Source organism: Stegodyphus dumicola, chromosome X2 (genome assembly GCF_044657685.1).
Source record: "Stegodyphus dumicola isolate Sdum_Otavi_A_Nest chromosome X2, ASM4465768v1".
Taxonomy (NCBI): domain Eukaryota; kingdom Metazoa; phylum Arthropoda; class Arachnida; order Araneae; family Eresidae; genus Stegodyphus; species Stegodyphus dumicola.
In genome coordinates this window covers 117,934,159-117,958,504 of record NC_140781.1, presented here as the reverse complement: position 1 = coordinate 117,958,504, position 24,346 = coordinate 117,934,159, and the positions used below count along the sequence as shown (strand labels likewise).

Here is a 24,346-nt window from a genome sequence, read left to right as displayed (position 1 = left end):
TATGCAGTTTTTCCCCCCAACATAACACTCACTATTACTCTCTTGCTCAAACAGTGTAAAGCAGATTCTAGCACAGCGGGGGAACTTGGGAATAGCCCTGTCTATCTGTCAAATATGACTGCAAAGTTTTGGTGTTCTTGTCTTATGTTAACTGTGACCTGTATGATTTGATAGGTACAGCCATTATCATTGATTAACATTTTTCGTATGGCCGACACATTTTCTGGGATTATAGCTGATAAAGAATTTCTTCTACATACTTCCTCCAAGAGAGAGCTTCGATCTCTACGAAATTTTGTATAATCTTCTGAATACAGTGGTAAGAGATGGAGCTTCATATCTTCGTGCTAAGTGTAGATACTAAAGGCATTGTTCTTGATTTAACCTCACTTAAATATCAAGGAAAATTATAATGCGGTAATGCTCTTGCGTCCGTTCCATTTTCCTTTAAAAAGTTACTCTTTGATAGATAAATTGCAATTATTGCCACAAATTATCGTCTAGAATATAAAAGAGTTTAAATTTACATGTATAACAAATAAATGTTTTTAGTACATACTGTGTGCCCCTGTTTAAAAAATTTCAGTATAATCTATGTATATAGTTAAAAAAAATCGAGTGAAAAATTTAGCTCTACCCTTTGATTCTGACTATATGGTTTTCATGTTTCTGTTTCATTAGTTAATTTAAACTTTAATTAAATTTAATTAGTATATTAATTTTAATTAAACGTTGATTAGTAAATCTATAATTCTGCAAATAATAGAAATAAATAAATAAATATTTTAATTTGGAGTTTACTTTAGATTTTAGTTTAAATTTCTAGTCTGACAAATTTCCGTTGTGGATGAAATTCTAGCAGGAGTATGGCCAGAAATTGTGGGATTTAATTAAGTTAGAACTTAACTTGTTTTCCCCCTAACATTCGAGTTAGTGTCATACAGACTGCCAGAAGCAAGTTTTATGTTTCTGTTGTATTTAGTTGTAATGCACAATTGTTACTGCATTTTAAAAACTACTCTTAATTCATATAAAGTTTAACTGCCATCGCGTGAGCAATAATCTCTTTCCAGTCATTTATGTTTATATCAAGAATTAGAGCATTGAATTGCACCAGAAAAAGCTGTAAGTGAAGAATAATGTTTCAAATTAATGCATTTGTCTTTGAGAAGAAATTATTGGATTAGATTAAAATTTGAACATTTCCTTACATATATCATAAACCAATACAAAATATTTTTATATAACTTACATCATCTTTTGGGGTTTTACTGCCAGCCCAGTATTCGGCTGTCCACTGCGAAGATCCCAATACTCCAAAAATAGCAACTAGTTATGGTAGTGAAGAAGATACAGCAACACAGCTATAATGTTACTTTTGCAGTAAAATAGTATTAAACAAGGTAGCAATTGAGCAATAGATGCTGCATTAAGAACGATAGAAAAAAGATAGAAATAGAAAAAGAGATTTATACATGGAACAATATAGTAGAAGAATGAGAAGAAACAACAAAAATAATGAACATAAATTAAAGAAAAGAATATAAATGAAGACACAACAAATAAAATACATATACTCGAAGACATAAAAAGAAACTAATGCATCCTGCGGCCGGAAGAATAATCTGATTGTAATGAAACTTCAAATGCAAAATACCTTTTCATGAAATAAGCAAATAATTAAAATTGACGAAATTCTACCGCCTATTGTGCTGCCTTTTTATACTCTCCATTTCGAGGGTTTCAATAAGACAATGCTTGGCGGCACACGGCACTCATTTCTACTGACTTCTTCGTATTTGCCAAACATTTAATTCGACAACTAGCTCGCCAGATCTCTCATTCATAAAATAACTTTAGGGGTTGATGGTAAAGAACTTCTTGTTATCCTAAAATATTGGCAAAAGAACCCGACAGTTGGAGACAACTTGGCAAGGAATCTTTCAGGACATTATCCACCAGCTATAGAATTAATACTAGCTGTAGAACATTAATGCACTTCTAGTATTTTTTGTCTCAATTGGGTAACTGCTTCTTGTTACGTCTCTTTTTATGTCTTAGAGTATAATAAAAGTGCTTGGAGGAGAAAGATTATTTCAATTAATTTAATTCAAACATTTGAACAAATTACTAGACGCTGACAAAGTGAAAACCTGAATGAAACCAGAAAAGGATACTTATTACTATAGCCAGTGAGCTGAAAAGTGTGATAGTTAGACGAATATTTTCAACTTTTTTATTGCTAGACATCCGTAAACTTATCCAAGAATGAAAATTCATATATAGAACGATGCAAGTACACACGATGCCTGCAGCACTGTTATGAACTTGTGTAACAGTTGTAGTCTATAGGGAAAGAAAATAAGTAAATAAATAAATAAATAAATGTATAAAAATCACTTAAAAATAATATTTTACATGTTTAATAATAATGTTAATAATTAAATAATATTTTGCATGCTACAGTTAGGATGGAATTGCTCATCACAGTCAACTGTTTGCTTGCACGAAATTTGAACTTTCCATACTTAATTCACTTAGATTTCGCTCTGAGTTTCGCATTAGAGGATAACATAGAGATATTTGATTTCATTTAATAGCACTTTGCAGATAATTTACCTTTTTATTTTTAAAAATTATTATTAGTGTTGTGACTCAATTTGTCAATCGCATTTGATAACCTTGAGTGTCTGGGTCACTGTCTAATAATCATCGTAATATTCCAACATTTTGAATAATATGACATAGGAATTATTCCAAATAAGAATCATGGGATGGCCTCTAAATGTGCATAAATAATACTGCATTTAATTGCCATTTAAATGTTCAGAAGAGTATTATTTATATTTGTTGTTACAGTTGTCCATTCCATGCATTTCTGCTTATACAGAACATCATAGTATTTTGTAAATTTCATAATTTTCTGCAATATTATTCTGAAATTAAATCTTAAATCTATTAATATCTGCACAATTCTTTGCAAATTGTGACATGTAAACTATCCAACAGTTTCGTTTTACATTTTTAGGCTATCCCGTTTTTTTCCACCAGTGTCCGAGCGGTTAAAGTCCTGAACAATGGTAGTTCGATTTGATTTCTATTGGTTCCAGGTGAGAGGGTTGGCTGTATGGCCAGGGAAGTTGAAAGGATTCTTTCACTTGGGCTGGGTTTTTTTGTTTTCTCCAAGTGTAACGTGGGAACCACCCAGTTTAACTTAAAAAGTCTTCCATGAAGGCTCTCCTTTTAGTCGGCACATATCCCTAATTCAGTTTCTTCGGGGCTAGGTTATTAATTTCTCAGAGTAATGGCATTTAACCTCGCTTAAAACACAGCTTTATAACTGAAACTTTTAGCTAGAGTTACCTCCATCAGATATACCATAAAATACTTATTAAGACAGTAGCAGCAACAAATTACAATTGGCACAATTATCAAGCTAATATTTAACAAAAATAATTTCATCTTATCTCAAAACACTAAGTGAAATGCTGTCGACACGCGAAAATAAATAAAGTTTTGTAACAGTTGTAAACTTTTATAACAATTGCTAAACTTGCTATTTTAAAATGACTTACGGGAAAACAGGCAACGACGATGAGGGCGAAAGTTGACAAGAAGCCAAGAATGAACGATACTTTGTTTAAGAAGTCATCAAGTCCATTCCCCACTTTAGCTGCCATCTCTTCCACAACGAGATAACGCAGAAACATAATATTCAGACCTAATTAAATGAAACAATGTGCAATACAAATCTTAGACACAAGCGATGAAAATAAGCTTCCACAAGCCAAATTTGATATGGAGATTTTTGTGACAACTACCATGAAATGAAAGACCCATGGGTAAAAGTTTGATTTTTAATTTAAAGATATTAAAAATTTAACGATTTAATATTAATCTTTATCTATTCAATCTCGAGTAGCTGTTAGAAGAAAGGCTTACGCTTTGAACATGCCCTGAAAAATGTAAATATATATATATATAATGATGTAAAAAGGCAAAATGCTATTTTTAGTAAAATGTGTAATTATCTAGCTTGTAAATATCTGCTTTACGTGCGTTTTATGTGCATAATTCTCGAATTCTCGTGTCAGATTGTAACGTGAAACATGTTTTGCATATTCTTATGTCCCAGTTGTAAATAGCTGTAAAAACGCAGATATTGTAATTTGGGCATTTTTGAAGGTAATCATTGAAATCTTGCAAATATTTTGCTTTGAAAATGAGATCTGAGAATTCCGAATTCACCCACTATTCTTTCCACTTAAAAGCTACCTGTTAAAAATTTCCGATGGTTAAAAAAATCCCGATGTTGTTTGATAAAAGACAGTAGTGCAAAACAAATCGCATTTTAGCTATGGAATAATAAAAACTAAATTGTAGAGAGCGAGGAGTTTTACTACACGCTTCAGCAGTCCGTAGTTAGCATAAAATTTAGAGACCGGAATTAAAAAAATCAGAAAATAAATGTTTCAGTATATTACAAAAAATTATATAATGAAAATATGGCAATAGCCTTTTAGCTTCACATTTAATATTTCTTTGATGGGAGGGATTCTAAGAGTACTCGAAAATGTTCTATACCATTTTACTTTCGTGAATAAGGAACATTTAGAATTAAAATGCAAACACTTATCTAGCGTCAATTTCGAGCACGGAGTTTATTGTAATAAAAGGAAATAAGCTGTAATTTGTTAACTGAACCTTCTTCAGTTAATGAAAAAGTTATAAGAACTAAAGTTACTTACTTAAATAAGATGAAATCACTATAAAAATACCAAATATTCCAGCTTCAGGAAAATTACCACCACCTTCACTAAAATAATAAAATGAAAGAAATTAAATATATCGATAATATACTTTACAAAGTACATACAATGTAGTAAGTTAGCGTAATTTAAACAATTTTATAAATTAAATTTTTAATCATATTATTCACAAGTTTTTCAGTGTATTTATAGAACAAACTGATGTATGTGTCTTAGGATAATTGCAAAGAGCGTTGTTATTTTGCCAATGCACTTGGCTAGTTGTAACATTATCTAGCACTTTCTAATTAGCCTGATGTTTTAGGCTTATTGTAATGAGCCCATATACATTATAGTTATTTAGAAAAAGTGCAATTGTTTGCTAAAACAGCCTGGTTTCAGCAGGCTTATTGTAAAAAGCTTCATTTCATGCCGGAGAACTGGAAACAACGGAGCAGCTGCATTATTAAAAGTCTCTTGAAATTCCATTTGACGATAAGCTGTAAATAGACCTTCTTCGACGTTGCTTCGATGGTAGTTGATTTATCTCGACAATTCATGCGTTTTCATTAGATGTGTGTTCTATTTAGTGGTTTGTGTGTTTTTATTTCGATATTCTTTGCAAGCTGATTTTTCAATTAGCTGAATGATATGTATGTTTTTACAAGTTCTTTATGTGCGTTGTTATCAAGATCAAACAACCGTTATGGTTAGTTTTATACTTACTTAAACACGCGCACTATAATACTAAGAACAGTGCGCAAGACAGTAACAATAATGGAAGTGATCTACAAGACCAGCGTTATGTCATAATGGTAAACTTTATTGAAAGAATGCAGTAACAAGAGTGGCAATGTGGTTAAAAAGCCATTGACTAATGCAACCGAAGAATAAGATATCAGTGAAATTTTAGATTTAAATAATCCCGAAGAAGACTAGAAGGCAATATCGATTAACTAGAAGTACGGTATGATGGAAAAGTAGGTTAGCAAAAGAAGAGTTTTAATTAAGAAAACAAGAAGAAATAAGGATTGTAGTAATAATCTAAATTAAAGAATAGTGTGACACACTTTATTTGAGATGGAAAAAGCGGCAACACGTTTATTTACGTAAGTAAGTTTTATGTTTCTAAGCCATCTGTTGAAATTTTTGCATCCCTTTATAGCAGTGGATCTCAAACCCGTGATCCACAGAACACTAATGGCCCATGAAGCCCCTTCAATTATTTCACTATGCCAACCAGCGATCGAGCGATAACGTCGTTGAGCATTGGTAGTTCGGTCCGGGGTACGAATCCCGCCGAATGGGCTGGTTACATTGACGTTTTCGTGGTTTTCCTCATGTGTAGCGTGGATACGAGCCAGTTTTCCTTAAGAGTCATCCATCCCTTTGAGTATGTCGCAGTAATCAATTAAAATATGTTCGGAGATAAAAATCAAACATACAATTAAAAATTGTCGAAAAAATAATTTTAAGTATTTTCATTTAAATGTAAGAAATTATTCTTAAAAAGGTTACTTAGATACACACCGTTATTTACAATTCTCTCAGACTGGTATACCTCACAATTAGCAAAATTCAAATGCAATTTAAGCAAAGGAACACGAGCTGAAGACATCAATTAATATTTTAAATGAGAATTTACAACATAAAACACCATACATTTACTTAATTTTTCATTTTTGCATGGGGAATTTACCTAATTTAGTGACAGAATGACCTCCAAATACAGAGAATAATTTTCGTGAAATTTCGCTCCTATTGAAATTAAAATTTTAGTTTTTTGAGCAATAAACTCAGCTTCTTCAATTTATCAAAATTAAGAAAAAAATTTAGCAGAAGTACTTGATGTGTAGGTGTCCGTAGCAAATTTTTCAATTAAGACTAGAAGAGAATTTCCTTTTTCTTTTTCATTTTACATTAGTTAATCATTAATTCATCATATGGAATATTATAAATATTAAGGCCGAACTGGAGAACACTGGAAATGCTGTAACAGAACTATAAAAGGGATTTTTCCCCTTTCTTCCTACCTCTGGATATTGAATAGGTCAAGATCAATGTTTCATATGGATGCAAATTAAAATAAAATCAGTAGGCATAGCTCAACTTCAACCTTTGTTGTTGACACACTTTGCAGTTTCACAGGTAAACATTTCACTGTGTAGACGACGATTCACACAGATGTCAAAGAAATGTTCTAAAGTGAATTATTACGCTGAACTTTCTACAGAAGCATCCATGCAGTTTAAAGATAAATGCCAATTATAAAAATGCCAATTTGTAAGTATATATAAAGTCTGTTTTCTGAGGGTGTATAATTCCTAATCGTAGCATCTAAACGTAAAAAGATTTCGCTTTTATTTAGAGATGCATTAACAATTTTCAAAAAAGTACGAAACAGCAGGTGAGCTAGCTATAATGCGCAAAATTAAAATTTACAAATATTATTTATCCTGTTTATATTTTTTTATGTTGGTATTATTAAAAATTGCAATCTAATGTGGAAATAAAATATTTGATGCTTGAAACTTAGTTTCTGCTTTATTAAATTAAGTACCATAATGTTCGACAATAAAGGATTCACACAGTTTGTAATACTTTTCTCGCAGCTGAAGCAAATCCACTGATGAAACTCAGCAATGACTTTGTTTAACACTAATTTCACAAGATGAAAGATGCACTCAAAATGGTGATGTGCAAACAAGAAGAGAAAACGTATTCTAACTTTTTGAAATAAAATAATTACATTCTTGGTGCGAGAACCGCATGCGGCTCTTGAGCCTGCATTTCAATCATTGCCAGTAACATATACATTATTATTGATCAATTTAAATTGTACAAGATATTACCATCAATATTTAAAGTTGTTACAATCTTAATCTCTTTTCATCATTATTATTTACGTGTTCCTCCCTAAGACAATACACGGAAGGGAAGACTTTCTTTCATGGAGGACTTTCTAAGGAAAGCTGGCTTGTTACACACGGGGAAAACCACGAAAACGCCCATGCAGTCAGCCCATTCGCGGGACTCGAACCTCGGACCGAACTACCATTGTTTGGGGACTTTACTGCTCGGTCGTTGATGGGCCTAGTTCTTTTCATTGAAATCAAAATTAACGAGCTGGATAAATCAACTATCGGAACCAGTCCTTCCTTCACTCAGTTTGTATAGTGAAGCTTTACTGAGAATGCGTCATTTTCATTGATAAATTAAAAAATTTCTCTCAGACAGTTTTATTAATTTTTTAAAGTTTATTACTCGTCTGTAGTGAAATCCTACAATAAAGTAGCAGCCAAGTATTGTATTTCAGTATTGAAACTGGAGTCTTCTGATCTGCTATAGCGTACCAACCAAACGTGAAGTTCACTTTGGATGTGGTTTACTTCTTTAATTTAAAATTTTGTTTCTCATGTTTAATATGTTGATTGAAAGGACAAAATGTTAAAAATTAGCATCATGAATTTTCTTCTAAATTGTAATAATTTCCTTTAAAAAAATTGACAAAAACTTAATTGGCCTTTTTCAAACATTTCTAAAACTTTGATAGAACCATAGAATAATTTAGAATAATTTTGAAAGGATATAAATGGCAATAACATTGAGTTACATTAGTCAAATTGGAAATTCCTAGCTCAGATTTAAAAAAAAAAAATCATTGAAAATCACAAATATACAATACACACATAAATATCCAAAAGTAATGCAGAAACATACACAAAGAGTTTCAAACTCAAAAACCGAACAGAAATTTTTGAAATATGCTATATCATTAGAATCCATAAACGACTTACCTGATGTAAGGCACATAAGGCGTTACCCTCTCACATATTAAGGCAATGGTTACGGGCAAACAAATTCCTACTATAAATACCACTCCAAAGATATAAGGTAGCTTGTCCAAATTTTTCCAAGAATGTTGAGCCATAGTTCTGAAGGAACATTATTAAAATTATGAATTTGGTACTTGTAATAAATACTGATAACCTGATATATGCATAAAATAGTCCAAAAAATTATTGTGTTCATCAAACCCTCTTTAAACCCATGCTATAAGACGCATTTAGTTGAAAAGTTGTAGAAATCTGGAATCCATGAATTCCACTGTCATAATCAAAACCTGAACTTCTTAAATTATGAAGACATTATTTTGAACTAATCAGTTATTTTTTATTTTATCAAAGATTTCCCATTGACTTTCCTTTCTCTTCTGATTTCAGTTTACTGCCAGAATGTAAATTTAAATGAGTTCGGAAATGCGTAATATTGAAGTAGCAGAATTTAAGAGTTCGGGGAAGAATAGTTACGAGTTTATGCTGCGTATCTGCAAGTAGCTCTGTGGCTGAATATTTTGTGATAGCCATGTACTTTAATTTATATTGATATTCTGGACTCGGCTTTGCTTTGTGCAGCCGATAAAGCGGATTTAGATTGGAGAAAAAGCTGTGTAGTTAAAATTTAATTTATTCTGACTGTATATTCTGTGTTAAGTTACTTAGCCAAAAGTGGCGGTTAAATTGTGAGCACTGAGTGAATGCATGTTCTATTTAGTTAAATTTAAAATGTTGTTATAACCTTTATCGGCAGTCGTCTGTTTTTTTAAAACATAGCGAAAATTCGTTACATCGTCTTCAATAGGGTCTACATTTTATGCTCCCAAAAAGAACTAGACTCTACAATGCCTTTCTCTTAATAAGCGGCTTGAGCAGAGCTGGATTAACCATTAAGCAATGTAAGCATGTATTTAGGGCATCAAGAAAAGGGGGCAACACAGAAAAATCCTTAGGTATTCAGGAAAAGGGGCACGAAAAGATTTCCCATTGACGTTTTACGGTGGAATGCATGGTGCAGATAAACCAAAACGGACAAAGAAAAGGAATGAAGAAAAACCTGACATAAACGTATGTTGGGAGCACTAAAATCTTTTAAGTGCTTAGCACCTCTAATAATATTAATCCGGTCCTGGATCTGAGTGCTCTTTTGTCTTAACAATGGACGAAAACATTATTGAGTACGAATACTCAGTGAAAGCGAAATGCCGTTACCCCGGGGTAACTGGAAAAATTAGTTTGTCATTAACAGAAGTGGCCACAGGCAAGCCACTTAAACGCTCCACAATATCTTGAATGCTATTTGAGCAAGAAAGCATCGCGCCTCTGACGCTTCATATCCACAAAAAAGTTTAGTGTGGAATATCCAAGAGACACATAGACACATATAGAATTCCTAAGAATAAGTCCGTATTCTAAAAAGGGTAATTTTGAGGAAATGAGGGGGGGGGAAGAAAAGAATCTGCTCATAGAATGCAGCAAAAGAAAATCGGAAATAAAAGATTATTTTCATGAGTACCAAATGCGTATCATGCGTCTGGTTTGATAACAATTAACGATACATTTTATTTTCTTTGACCTAAATTATACTATTGTTCAAGAACTTAACATTTTCAAAAATTCATTTGAATGCAAATACAATTTGCTTAAAGAAGCAAATAAAAAGCCCTTCGACTTTTGCACCTTCTACTTTCGCACAATCCTCTATTTTGCATATTTTAAAAAGTCAAGGGATTTTTGTCGATATTACAAAAATTGTTAGCTTTCATACAGTCTCTCCCACGGAGCGTCGTATCTCGTACTCACTCACACACTGACTCTTAGATTAGTGGACTTCTTGGAATCATTGTTACGCCACTATGGTTCCGACATGGACCTTATTATAAAGAAAATTTCTTATAAGGTCGACGGGTTCCGAGCTGCGGTGGCGGGGGCCGAATATATACAAAGTATTAAACAGATTTAATCCTGTGTTAGGGCATGTATCGATTCGTTGTACGTTTTGCAAATTTACTTGTTTATGTTTAAATATTTAGCCCTTATAGTAAATTTATAAACATTAGCAAAAAAATAATAAATAAATAAATAAATAAAATAAAATAAAATAAATTTTAAAAAAACAGAAAAACTTGCTGTGCTGATACGAACAAAAAAATTTAAGGACTCATAAATTTTATACGATCGAGCCAAAAATAGAAATAATTAGTCATTCTGAAAGTGGTGAATGTTTTGCTTCGGTTGGCCATTACTACGACATAAACAGGTCTACGATATTGTTACGCATTTTTGTAGCTAGATGGGTAATTTTAGTAGAATTTTAAGTAAAATTTTTGTATTTTTCTGTGTAATGTAGCGTGGGGCAAATTTTAAGAGAAAGCGATGCCGGAAAAATAAAATTACAGGGTCAAGGGCATTTAACATTGAGTAAATGGGTATCTCGGTAATTTGGCACGAAATCGCTAAAAGTCGCCAAATTTGTTAACCTTCGGCGACATTTTGGTCCGATCAATGTATCACCGTAATATGTATTGAAATTGAATAAATGTAATTGACCACTACGTTTGCTGTAACCGTAATTCCACCCTCGTATTGCTTTCCAATAATTTCGAGAAGCAGAAAGTTCTGAAAAGCTATAAATATCTCGCTGCCGCTTGAAAATTATTTAAGGCCGAAGAGAGAGCATCTGCTCTCAGTTGCTTAGTTATTGTTGTTGCGAATTGTTTGAGATATCCAAGTAAGTTTTCTCTTTAGATGCGCTTTGCATTCCATGCGTTTAACATTTTTAGTAGTTTGAAGCGTAACTACTGATTGTACTGTGTGATAGTGTGACACCTGTACGAATATTTCTATGGAAAATTCCAGAGTTCAGAAATATTTCTTTTGATAAAATAAATTTTGTTAACCTATTATCGGAATTGTGCATTCAATCTATTACGAACCCGTACGCACGCAGCAATTGTTCAATTTTGAAAAACAAGAATAAAATTAAGGCATACGTTCAAAATTGCAAAAATATGTCTTCAACGATTATTTCCAAAAGACACGGCCAGGGATGGATTAAGACCTTTAAAGATCCTAAGCACTTGAGAGATTATTGTGTCCCTCACATAATGCACTTACAATATAATACCTGTTTCTTCCCAATTTCTTCTGTCTCGGTCTTGGTTTAGCTGCACCATACATACATAGTAAAACATGTCATACATTCCATTGTGGTGGCCCCTTTCCATGAGTTCTAAGGACCTTTTTTGGTGCCCTTTATCCATGATGACCTAAGCACGTGCTTAAAGTACAGACGTGCAAAGTACAGAGAAAGCTAATCCGATCTCACGGCGAATTCGGTACAATCAATAACAGCACTAAGCAAACAACTGAACTGAGATGTTTTCCTTCAGCTTTTTAAAGATTTTTAATCATGCGCGAGAACATTCTGGTAATTTTTATTTTCTTGAGGTTTCAGGAAAGCAAAAGAGTAGAATTACAGTTTCAGTTAACACACAATTGTATTTATTCAATTTAAATATAAATTACGAGATATCTATTTATTATAATGCTTGTGCTCCTGTATTTTTACTTTTCCGAATAGCTTTCTCTTAAAACTCATCACGCGCTGCATTGCACGGAGAAACAAAACAATTTCAATTATAATTCCACTAATAACAGATAAATAAATACAAAATACGTAACAGAATTTAAAGATTGGTCTCCTTTTCATTTCGTTTTCAGAAAGCAATATAATATAATAAAGATTTACAGTTTAAAGCATTATTAATCTTAGACAATGATCAAAGATACCCCAAATCTCAGCAGAAATTTATACCCGGAAATCAGTATTGTGTTTCTCTGAACTTTTCAGTTGTTCAAGATAAGGCTGTTAGTTTGCATGATTATTGGACGACGAGATTAAAAGCGGATTCTAACGCCGTATTTTAAGTAAGTAATGGTTGATTCGCCAAATTTAAATTGAGGTATTCTTTACGTAATATTGAATTCTCTATAGAATCGGCTGATGCAGATAAAAATGCTGCAAAAGAATTCATTTTCTGTTGTCCATAATTATTGTAGAGGGAGAATTTTCTCTTAGCTATATATTCAATGTGAGTGAGACGGGTTTGTTTCGGATTTAAAAAATGCCTAATTATGCATTCTTATTGAACGAAACGTCAATTATCCTAGGACATACACCTTCTAAAACCCAACTGACACTGCTTCTTAGTGAAAAGAGCCTGGTAATTCAAAACTGAAGCCAGTGTTAGTTTATAAAGCATAATACGCCAGAACATTGAAAGGGAAGACTAAAGAATTGCTTCCAGTCAAATAAGAAAGTCTGAGTTATTGCGTTAATATTTAAAGATTGGTTCACATTTCATTTCGTGCTGGTAGCTAAGCAATAATGTAAAGATAAAAATTTACAACTTAAAGCATTATTAATCTTAGACAAAGCTCCAGGACACCCAAAATTTTAGAATTTATACCCGGAAACCAGTGTTTTGTTTCTTCCTTCCAATATGACCTGTCTCATACAGTCCATGGATCAAACAGTGATAGATTCGTTTAATGATCTAAAATAATGATTCAGGCCATCAAGACAACTGGCAAGGAAGATGGGCAGAAGACTTTTGGATGAACTTAATATATGGAACGCAATCAACAATAACAGAGACTTGTGGGCTGAAATAAAATAATCAACTATGAAAGGTTCTTAGAAAAAATTATGCCCGCAAATGATGAGTGATTTTATAAGTTCTGAAGAAACTCCGGAAACTATCACAGATGAAATAGTTAGCCTGATGAATGAACTAAACTTGGCCATCAGCATTGAAAATGTTAATGAGCTGACTGAATCTCATTCATTGTCTTTGTCAAATGAATATTTAATTGAGCAATAACTGTTAAATGAAATACACTATGAAAGTGATAAAAAGTTTCAAGACGTTAACAGTCAAAAATATAAATGAATCCTTCGTACATCTTGAAAAATTTTGGACCATCATATAAGAGTGCTGTTCTGCGTTGATGGTGAAGACTGATGGTATTTTCCTTTGGGAACGCAGAACGTATATCTCAGATACATAGGGCACAATATGTCATAGAAACACAGCGTGTTATAGAATTCTTTATCAAGAAAAGGAAGAAAAAACTGGTGTTCAACTAACTCTTAACAAGTTTATGAAGAAAACACGTGCAATATGTCTCGTTAACTTAATTATCAATATCGATTAATAAATAATATTATTGATAAATATATATTTTAAAGTACAACTTTTGATGCTTTTTTTTTTTTTTTTTTTTTTTTTTATATATATATATATATATATATATACATATGGTTACTTTCAAAAATTCAACATTCTCACAGATTTTCAGGAACCAATTATATGGAAAGCCGTATTATACAAGATGCAGAACGGACGAAAACTGACATTTAAAGCTTTTAGTTAACTGGAGACAGGAATTTCTTTAACACAATCAAATTCTGAGTTAATATAAATGTTGATATCAATAACCAAAAAATTGCGTGTAAGAAAATATGTAAATTATTTGGAATTTGGAATGTCTTCAAATATGTAATATTGTTACGAATTTTGTACGTAGAATGGATGATTTTAGTGCAATGATATGTGAAATTGTTGTAGTTTTTTGTATAATGTAATATGAAAAACCGAGAGAGACAAGCTATGCCGGAATGCTAGGAATACAGACACAGATTCTGTTTAACATTGAGTAAATGAATATCTCGGTAATCTGGCGAGATGTCGCCAAGCTGACAATGGTTTTGGCAACTAATTTTTGGTCGCCAAATTTGGCGAGAAATCGCCAAAAGCCTCCGAACTTGGCGAGCATCTGGCAACATTTTGGTCCGGTCCCTGTAACACCGCAATAAGTACTGTAATTGAATAAATGTAATTGAGCACTATGTAAGGATTATGTTAATTTTATTAATAGTTAAATTTTAAGTTAAAGTTCCTTTCCTGTCAATTCTTAACTTCAACTTACTATTTCCGGCCAGTACGTAGTTTTAGAATCACGTCTGAATACATAATGAGGAAAAGCGGTGTTTAACCGCGAAGTTCTTCGGTCTTAGAGAGAGAGAGATACCAGGTATTCTGTCTGCATGTGTCCGCCTTTTTAGGCTACTCCCTCGTGTGCTATTACTATTACGCTCGGCCGTACTTTAGGCCCTTGATAGCTTCGCAGTCTATTAACGTTAAGGGGCCAACTCGGTTAGAATCTTGATAGCTTCGGCTATACCTCTTTAGTTTAGATTAGTTTAGTATTATTCTTAGTCTCTTAAATTCAAAGCCCGAGTGTCGGCTTCATTGTACACTCCAAGACGGAGTTTGTTAAACTTTAGTTGGAATAATAAAGGACTAGTTCACCCTTCTATCTTGTTGTTTCCTCTCACACGAACTCAAGCGATTATTCGCTTATCAGTTCACGTTCAACAGTAACTCAGAATTTTAAAGTAAGGCACTCTACAACTATATTAGCTGTAACCGTAATTTCGACCGTCATGTTGCCTTCCAGTAATTTCGAGAATGTACTAGAAACATTTCGGTGGCCGGGTGAAAACCATAAAAGGCCGGTGAGAACATGTGCTCCCAGTTGTTACTGTTAGCTCGGCGTGAGTTTGGAGTACTGAGATATCTCCGGGTAACTTCTCTTTAGCTGCGCTTTGCCTTACTTTCTGTTTAACGTTCATAAAAGTTTGAAATGTAATTAAGGATTGTACTCTGTGATATTGTGAAGAGTTGTACGACTGTCTTTGTAGAAAGTTCCACATCCCTGAAAAGTTTCATATGACTAACTAAATTCTTAGGAACTTATCATCGGAGCTGTGTGCACTCAACAATATCTTCAAATTAAGAACAAAGCAACAATATCTTCAAATTAAGAACATGTGTACCAATTTCGATGCAAATAGTATATATAAATTTGTCGCAAGTATTAAAAAATCACTGACAAATTTTTTTCTTCGTGTGATTGTTAGAATAATGATCAGAGCAGTTTAAATTTATGAAAAATAACAGGATAAAATTTTCAGTTTTGTAGTTTTTAAACACGGAAAAATGCTTTCTAAAAAGATTAAACAAGAAATAGAGTTTAAAATTAAAATGCGGTTGAAAAACAGTGCATTCTCTTCTTTTTTTATGGTCATGAAAAAAGGATAAGAAGAATAAAACTTAAGAAAACCAGTTGAATGTGTAGAGACATTAGGCACTTTTTGAAAGCAGGAGAGACGAAAAATGAGCAATGCCCTCGCCGGGACTCCAACCCCGGACCTTTCGAAAACGCGACAAGTGTGCTGACCACTACACCTTAAAGACATGCAAAGAAGGTGGGAGAAATACCTTACTTACTCCCCCCTTTTTAAAGGGCAATTGGGGCTTAAGGGACCCAATTGCCAAATCCTGGTGGTGGACAATCATCATCCACCGCCTTTTTTAGTTCGGGCGTCGCTGTAGAGACATTAGGTATTTTGAAGCAGGAGTCGTGAAAAATGAGCAGTGCTCTCGTCGGGACTCGAACTTCGAACCTCTGCAATACGCGTCCAGCGTGCTGACCATTCCACCACGAAGGTATGCTAAGAAGGCGGAAGAAATACCTTATCTATTTCCCCTTTTAAAAGACGACTAGTGATTAGAAGACCCAGTTGCCAAATCCTGGTGGTGCAGAATCTTCATCGGCTACCTTTTTTAGTTCAGGGGACACTGTAGAGTTCTTTTGAATTTTTTGGAGGAAGTAAACTGAAAAATGAGCAATGCTCTCCCCGGGACTCAAACCACGGACCTCTCGAATACGCGCTGAGTATCGCACTTTTACCGGGTTAATCTGCGGTAAGTGCATGGCTCCTTCCAACTTATGTTCTCTTGCAATTGCGGGTATTGCAGGACTCTCAAACCAGCCCTGTTTCAAAGGGAAGTAAATTAGGTCCCTCTTTTTCAGGAGAGAGAAAGCAATGAATGTGGAACAAATAACCAAATAAATAGGGAACTGTGAATGAAGAAAGTAAACAACGAAGTCAACGTAACGTCTTCTGTCGAGTGCAAACAAAATTAAAAAGAAAATTCCAAATTCAAATATTAGAATCAAAATCGTAAAAACAACCTTGTATCTAGCGTAAGTATATTGAAACACTCAATCGATTTCGAGGGCAGCTAAAGGTCCCTCCTCATCAGGAGAAAGAAATACCTAGAAAGAAGAAAAATAAAGGGGAAGAAGTCTCAGAAACACGTGGTCCTTATCAGCACTGCACGTGGTTATAACCGGATTTTTAATCAGAGTTACACTGGCCGCCTACTTTTACTGAGCCAGGCTATCTGATCAAACATGTAATACAAAGGACAAGAAAAATTAGCTAAGTTAAAAATAGGGAGCGAGGGGCAACTGAACCTTCATGCTCAAAATCTGAACTTCGAATAATGGAAATGCCAATGCCAATGATTTGCAATTTTCGGAGTGCCTATGGTTCAAAGCCATGTACCTCCACATCAGAATTACTAAAAGTGAGCAGAAATAGGAAAATTTTGGCATAAGTGATTTACTTGATGCTCAATAGAGGGAGCCACAGGCTCGAGAAAGTTTAGGGATAGGGATAAGAAAATAAAAACTTAAGTATCATAATTTTTTTATAAGTTTTAGGTTTTTATACTTTTATATTTTATACTTTTTTTGGTTTTTATAATTTTTTAATACACGATACAAACACTAAAGCAAAAAGCGGATAGGAAAGAGTTTACGATTAATAGGCTCATTCGCATGTGGCTTGTGTAGGAAAGTGCAAATAATAAATGGGGACGCGATGAAAATATTCTTAGGCAGATTTAGAATCGGCGGGAGATGTGATTCTTAAGTAAACAGATTGATAACTTTGCTTGAAGATCTTGAATTGCAGTTGTTGAAGATGTAAAAGCAATTATATGGCAGCTCGCTGAAGAGACGTCCTTCCTTCTTGGCGCGGGGGCTGGAACTGTTGTTGAGAACTTCCAACTTCCAACTTGCTTTATTTGCCGCGATTAACCTGCGAAATCGCAGGTTGTGTTCCGGCTATCGAACTTTGGTGCTTCTAGGAGCGCTGCAGGTAAGGAAATGCCGAACGTAGTTCTCGTGGAGACAGGATAGCAGATGCAGGGGGTGTGACCAATGTCACGTGATGAGCGATAAGACATCTGGTTGGCGATGAGGTATCCAGACATCGTAGCGCTGTAAATCTGAAGTTTTAGAATAGTTATACATAAAATAGTACTAAATCAGTTCATAAAAGGTGTGTGTTGCAGTCATATATGCAGAAAATAAAATACGATTCCAAAAAGTAAAATAGTATATACAGGAAAAATATAAGTAATATCTTGTGGGCGTGGCTGTGTGTGTCACATGATCATCCGGCTAAGATTTCTAAACATCATTATTTACAAGTCAAATAAGTTTTTCAGAGTACTACATACTTAAAAACACAAATTATGTTGGAAAATCCTGGTTTCCACTGAGTAGAAAAGCGGCATATGGACGGAGGTGCCTGTCCTCGTGTAAAATTTCATAGTGAAATAGGTTGAAAATGTCCATATGTTGGCACTCCTTAGCGGCGTCATAAAATGCCGTGTTAGTTCTTCTTAAATATTCCACTATTGTATCCATTTTTAAATCTTCATGGAGACGTTTGTTCTTCACATACGGGTGTGCATTTGTGATAATTCTTAAAAATTGGTTTTGTACAACTTGTAATTTTTGGATTTCGTAGCGGTAGTCCATGCTGGCGAAGCGTACGTCATGATGGGTCGGATTGTGGCTAGATAAATAAGTCGTTTCTTGTCCAACGAAAGTTTTGAATATTTCCCTATCATGGGATATAAACATTTCATGACTTTAATCGCTTTATCCCTGATTTGTTGGATGTGATGCTGCCATGTGAGCTTGTCGTTGATGGTGATGCCCAGATATTTGGCTTGTTTCACGATAGGCACAGCCTCGTTAAAAAGATAAACACTTTGCCTGATCGGAACATTTTTCTTCCTTTTCCTTATGAGTAGGAGCTGCGATTTTTGAGCGTTAATTCGTATCTTCCAATATCCACACCATTGTTCTATGGAGGGAATAGTGTCTTGGAGTTTCCGAATAGCATGATTGATGTTAGCAGACTTCACTGCCAGGGCAGTGTCGTCTGCATAACAGGCTAGCATAGAATTATGATTTAAATGCAATCTCGGAAAGTCTGAAACGTAGAATAGATAGAGTATAGGGCCAGTCACAGAACCCTGTGGAACACCGCTAGTCATTATTTTAGTGCTGGATAATTCATTTTTTACCGAGACTCTGAATGTCCGATCCCTGATAAAAGAATGGATTAGCAGAATGAGTTCTCTGTCCAGTTGAAGGTCAATTAATTTAGCAATTAAGCCCTCATGCCAGACGCGGTCGAATGCTTTCGCCACGTCTAGCATGAGTATAGCAACATTAAGTTTGCAGTGCAGAGCTGCACCAGCGAATTCGGTTATTCGGACAAGTTGCTTCGTTGTTGAGAGGTGAACACGGAACCCAAATTGTTCCGGCGGAAGATGCTGAAAATATGGTTTCAGTCTATTCAGGATAATTCTCTCAAAAATTTTGCCTAAGCCCGGAAGTAGACTAATAGGACGATATCCGTCTGGTCGGGTGTGATCTTTAGCCGGTTTAGGTAGTAAAATAATTTTAGCAATTTTCCAAGGTGTTGGAAAGTAAGAAAGAGCAAGACAAGCATTAAAAATACTTGTCAGGCTGCAGATGATGTTAGGCGGCAAATTTTTAATTGCTGTATTGCTGATTTCATCAATTCCTGGAGATTTCTTTTGTCTCAGGTGTTTGATAATATTAGTCGTTTCAGTAGGAGTGGCATATTTAATCGGAAGTCTGACTGAAGGGGCGTTGAGCCAATCCCTCACTCGTAGGAGGATCTTTAATTCGAAATCAGAGTCATTTGGCCAATCATTTGGCGAGAACTGTTCTTGGAGGTGTGCTGTGAAGATTTCTGCCTTTTCCTGATTGGAGATGGCAATATTACCTCTGTCATAGAGGGGTCGATTACTTGTGAAGGAAGTTTTAAAATTTTTGATTAAAGACCAGAATGTACCTTCTCTAGAATCCAGATTTAACATTTTATCATCCCATAGTTCTTCTTTGAAGGTTTTAATGGCCTTCTGAATTTGCTTATTTTTACGATTTATTTCACGTTTAAGTGCCGGGTCCCACGTTAAATGATAACATTTCCTGAGTCTATTTCGCTCTCTCATAAGCTGTCGTATATTAAGGGGCAGTCTGAAAGCCTTATCACGATTAGTAATTTCAGTACTGGCTTCCTTAATTGCACCTTGAATGCTTTCACTTAAGGCATTAATTACGGTGTTTATGCCTTGTTTGGTATTGAGATTTTGCAGTCGAGGAGGTGAATTTTTCATGATATTGCTGAAGAGATTCCAATTCGTAATTCGCTTAGTAGACAACTCAGAAGTTTTTGTCACTCCTAATGTTGCGATTACGGGGAGGTGGTCAGAGGACAATTCATGAAATACTTCCATTGCAACGGGGATAGTCGTTGTAGTGACTGCAATGTCTAGTATATCAGAAAATTCAATTCTATTATGAAGCCGCGTGTATTCTGGTGGGGCATGTAGCGCCACCGGATGCTGTAAAATATATTCATGGAGAATTTTACCATTTAGGTTTGTTCGACGACAGTTCCAGTCTATATGCTTAGCATTAAAGTCCCCGGCAGCAAGGGTAGGTATGTCATCCGGTAGAATGCTATTTAGAAAATTATCACGTAGTCTATTCGTTGGAGGGTTATACACAGCACAAAAATTGATGTTATTAAACACAGGAAGAGTGACACACACAGTAGTTTGCTCACAATTAAAATTTCTTGAATCAGATATAAGACAAGATGCATAATTACGTTTCACATATATTGCCACACCACCACCTCTGTGTGAAAGTCTATCACAGCGGTATGAATTATAATTTGCAATTCTCAGGCGTTGGCATGGTTTTGCATGAGTCTCTGATATGATTGCAATGTCAATATCATGCTCACTTAAAAAATGGTCCAGTTCAGTAATTTTGGTAGGTAGCCCGCAGGCATTCCATATCATTATTTGTACGGGAGTACACTTTTTCATGTAATTAGCCATTAACAGGGGCTGCAGGAGTATGATCTTGAGATACGTTTGATTTTGCCATCAGAGTAAATCCAGTTTCTTTTAGAGCAGAGACAAGCATACGTAGCTCAGCTGCAACTTGTTTTGCTTCAGTTAGAAATTCAGGAGCGAGGCCGGTGTTTAAAGCTTGTGCATAAGTTTTATTATGCACTACCCAATCAGAGAACGTTTTCACAGCCGAGGTGGTTTTGGGTTTTGGAAAACGCACACATAATCTGTAGTTAGCTGTATGACCTATCTCATGACAATTGGCACATTTAGGCGGAGTTGCCTTATCCTTGTCACAGTTAAATGATTCATGAGGTTCACCGCAACGAACACAACGTGATTCGTGATTGCAGTGCGATTGGGCGTGATGGAACCCTTGACAGCGATAACACTGCAAGGGTCCCTTACGGCCACGGTATCTCTCAACACTAATCTTCATTCCCAGCACAAATTTTAACTGGTGTATCTCCTTGTTTTTCTCCTTGCGGGTGAGAGTAACGAGAAACAGGGGAAGCTTAATAACTTCTCCGTTACGCCTGATAGTGAGTTGGTTGACCCGCACGACGTCGAGTCCATGTTCTTTTAGATCCATCATAATTTCCTCAGGGTCCATGTAAGACGGGAGGTTACGTATCACAGCTTTTATATGTTTAGATTCGGGAAGCGCATAGCAGTGATACCTGATGCCTTCTTCTTCTAACACTTTTACCATTTCCCGATAAATGGTGGGCAATTTCACTTTAATCTTGATTCCGTCCTTCATGTTTTCTCCATAGAAATCGTGCAGAGAAAAATTCTTATTATTAAACAGCGTTTTTAAGTCATTCCATGTGAATCTGCTGTCTTTGATTATAATCGGCGGCAGTTTTCTCGCACTGTTGGTCGGAGCGCTCTGATTGGTTGGAGGTGCTGCACTGGGGCGGGGTCTGTGTCCATATTCTGTTGCGGAGTGAGATCAGCAACAGGGTGAGTCTTTGGGAATTTCAGGAGCAGTCGCAGCAGCCAGGCGTGCAACAGCTTTTTTCGCAGGTTTTCTGGTGCGTCTGGTTCTGTCTCCTTTGGGTTCTCCCTGTTGTTGAGAGGGCGTGTCTTGCCCTTTTGGACGGCGGGTAAATGCCGAACTCTCGGCCAATCACGGCTCTCGGTCTCTTCTGTGAGCTGCGAATAGCAGGATCGTATGCTGGAATCTGCTGGAGTGCTCGGTTATCAATCTGTTCAATTTTGAGGAATAAATTTTGACTAAGTTTTTTAATATAGTAATCAACAGGTTTAATGTTAAGTTCCGAATGAATCACATCTGTACGGACGTACCAGGCTGCATTTAGGGCCATACGTAAGGTCTTACTTTGAAAATATTGAAGTTTTTACACATGAGTTTTTGCAGCAGTACCCCAGATTGTACATGCATACATAAAGACAGGTCTTATAATTGATGTATAGAGAAGAATTTTGTTTTTAATTGACAGATGGCTCTTTCGAGCTAAGAGAGGGTAAAGTTGGGCTGTAGCACCTTTTGCTTTATTGAGAACATTTTCAATATGAAGGTGCCAGCGTAATTTTGAATCAAGTACAACTCCTAGGTACTTGTAAGAATTTGACCAGGGAACATAGTCGTCGAAAAACTTTAAATTAATGGAAGGGTACGGGAGGGGGCTACGTTTGAATATCATAGCAGCACATTTAGCAACATTAATTTTAATTTTCCAAGTGATGAGCCAGTGCTCAAGGCTGGAGAGATATCTCTGAATGATGTGAACCAAGTTTTCAAGGCGTTTGTGTTGAGCTAGGATGGCCGTATCATCTGCATAAAGTGCAAGAGTGATACTAGGTGATTTTGGTATGTCATTTATGAAAATGTTGAACAAAATTGGGCCTAAAAGTGACCCTTGGGGGACGCCACTTAGTATAGGACGGGGTGCCGAAATGAAAGAATTAACTCGTACAGAAAAAGATCTATTAGTGAGGTACGAGTTAATTATACGAATTAAATGGGCCGAAACGTCAAGTCGTATGAGCTTGATAATGATTCCTATATGCCAAGTCCTATCAAATGCTTTGGCTATGTCAAGAAATAAAGCGCCAATAAGCATATTGTTACGAAACCCTTCGTGAATGAACTCCGTCTGTCCTCAGCAGCTGGTGCGTAGTGCAGTGTTTTGCTCGAAATCCAAATTGTTCATCAATCAGAACGTTGTGATTTCGGAGAAAATCATTCAGGCGTTTAAGTAACACAAATTCGTATATCTTTGATAACGATGATAGGAGGCTGATAGGTCTATAATTTTGAGGATTTGAAAGGCTTTGGCCTGGTTTTGGAATAGGCACAATGAGTGCTTGTTTCCAGCTTTGAGGAAAATAGCAATGCTGTATCATAAAATTTATAAGCATTACTAAGAAAAATAGATAACTGGTGGGTAAATTTTTAATCATACCATTAGAGATAGAGTCCATACCAGGGGCTTTTTTGGGTTTGAGCTTGGTAACGTATTCGCTTACCTCGCTCATGGATGTGTACTGTATTTCTCTCGCGAAAGGAGAGGAAAGGAAACGTTCAACATCTTGTGGGAAAGAACTTGCGTTGTTCGCAAAAATTCCTTCATTATGTGGTGTAAATTGAGTTTGAAGAGAATCCGCAATTAATTCAGATTTCTCAGCGTCTGTGTGAGCCACCACTGCGTCCGTAGCTAAGGACGGAATGTGAGATTTGTGTTTGCGTAGGCGGGCTGATGCGCGCCAAAGACTGTTATCATTGGTCGTTAAGGACTGAATGTAATTCGTGTATTGTGATTGGAAGAACTGGTCACATGATGCCTTGATCTCATTTTGGAGAGTACGGAGTTGAATTTTTAAGCCAGGATTTCTATGTCTCTGCAAAAGTCTCCGTACTTTATTCTTTTCTTTAATTTTGAGTTTAATTTATTGAGGTAATTTACGAAAATTGGGTCTGAGGGTGGGTTTTGATACTTCCTTATAAGTATCAGTTAAGGTGTTCGTTAATTGATCTACTGCCGTGTCTATATCATGGCTGGATTTAATTTCGAGGGAGGGTAAACTTTTAGAATTAAGTTTAAAACGAGAATTGTCCCAATTTGTTGAGACGAGTGCCGGAAAATTTTGAGTAAAAATAGTACAGCTAAGGTCGATGATCACGGGGTTGTGATCTGATGATAAACAATTTTCAACAGTCACTTTGTATCCAAAAGGGATTTTTCTAAAAAGTGCCAAGTCAATGAAAGAATGCCAATGATTTAAAAATTTCGGAGTGCCTATGGTTCAAAACCATTTACCTCCACATCAGAGTTACTAAAAGCGAGCAGAAGTTGGAAAAATTTGGCATAAGTGATTTACTTGATGCTCAATAGATCAATGAAAGAGTCTAGTCTAGTCTAGTCTGCACGGTTTTTGCCGAAATGTCGCGGAGCACGCAACTTATCCGGCTCTTGAAAACTAAGCCCGGAGGGCGCAAGACTTTGAATTTTTCATGACAAGTTACAGGAGGTCAAAGGTGGCTACAGGGGGCGACCATGAGTCGCAAGGCCAAGGAGTGGCGCGCGCATCAAGCAATAAGCAAAGCAGGAGCCATGAGGGT

General features: G+C 35.5%; 1 protein-coding gene across 2 annotated transcripts in view; it reads right to left on the bottom strand.

Moving 5' to 3' along the window:
- The window catches only part of LOC118189202 (DNA damage-regulated autophagy modulator protein 1-like), a 37,511-nt gene that overhangs the window by 6,526 nt on the left and 6,639 nt on the right, over positions 1-24,346 (bottom strand). For both annotated transcript variants that reach the window (XM_085809275.1, XM_085809274.1), the window contains 5 exons: positions 8,546-8,683; positions 4,749-4,816; positions 3,576-3,721; positions 2,178-2,346; positions 1,253-1,329 (listed from right to left, as the gene is read on the bottom strand). In XM_085809275.1, coding sequence (XP_085665401.1) covers positions 1,253-1,329; positions 2,178-2,346; positions 3,576-3,721; positions 4,749-4,816; positions 8,546-8,679 — 594 coding nt within the window. In that variant the 5' untranslated portion in view covers positions 8,680-8,683. The remainder of the gene's footprint in view (positions 1-1,252; positions 1,330-2,177; positions 2,347-3,575; positions 3,722-4,748; positions 4,817-8,545; positions 8,684-24,346) is intronic.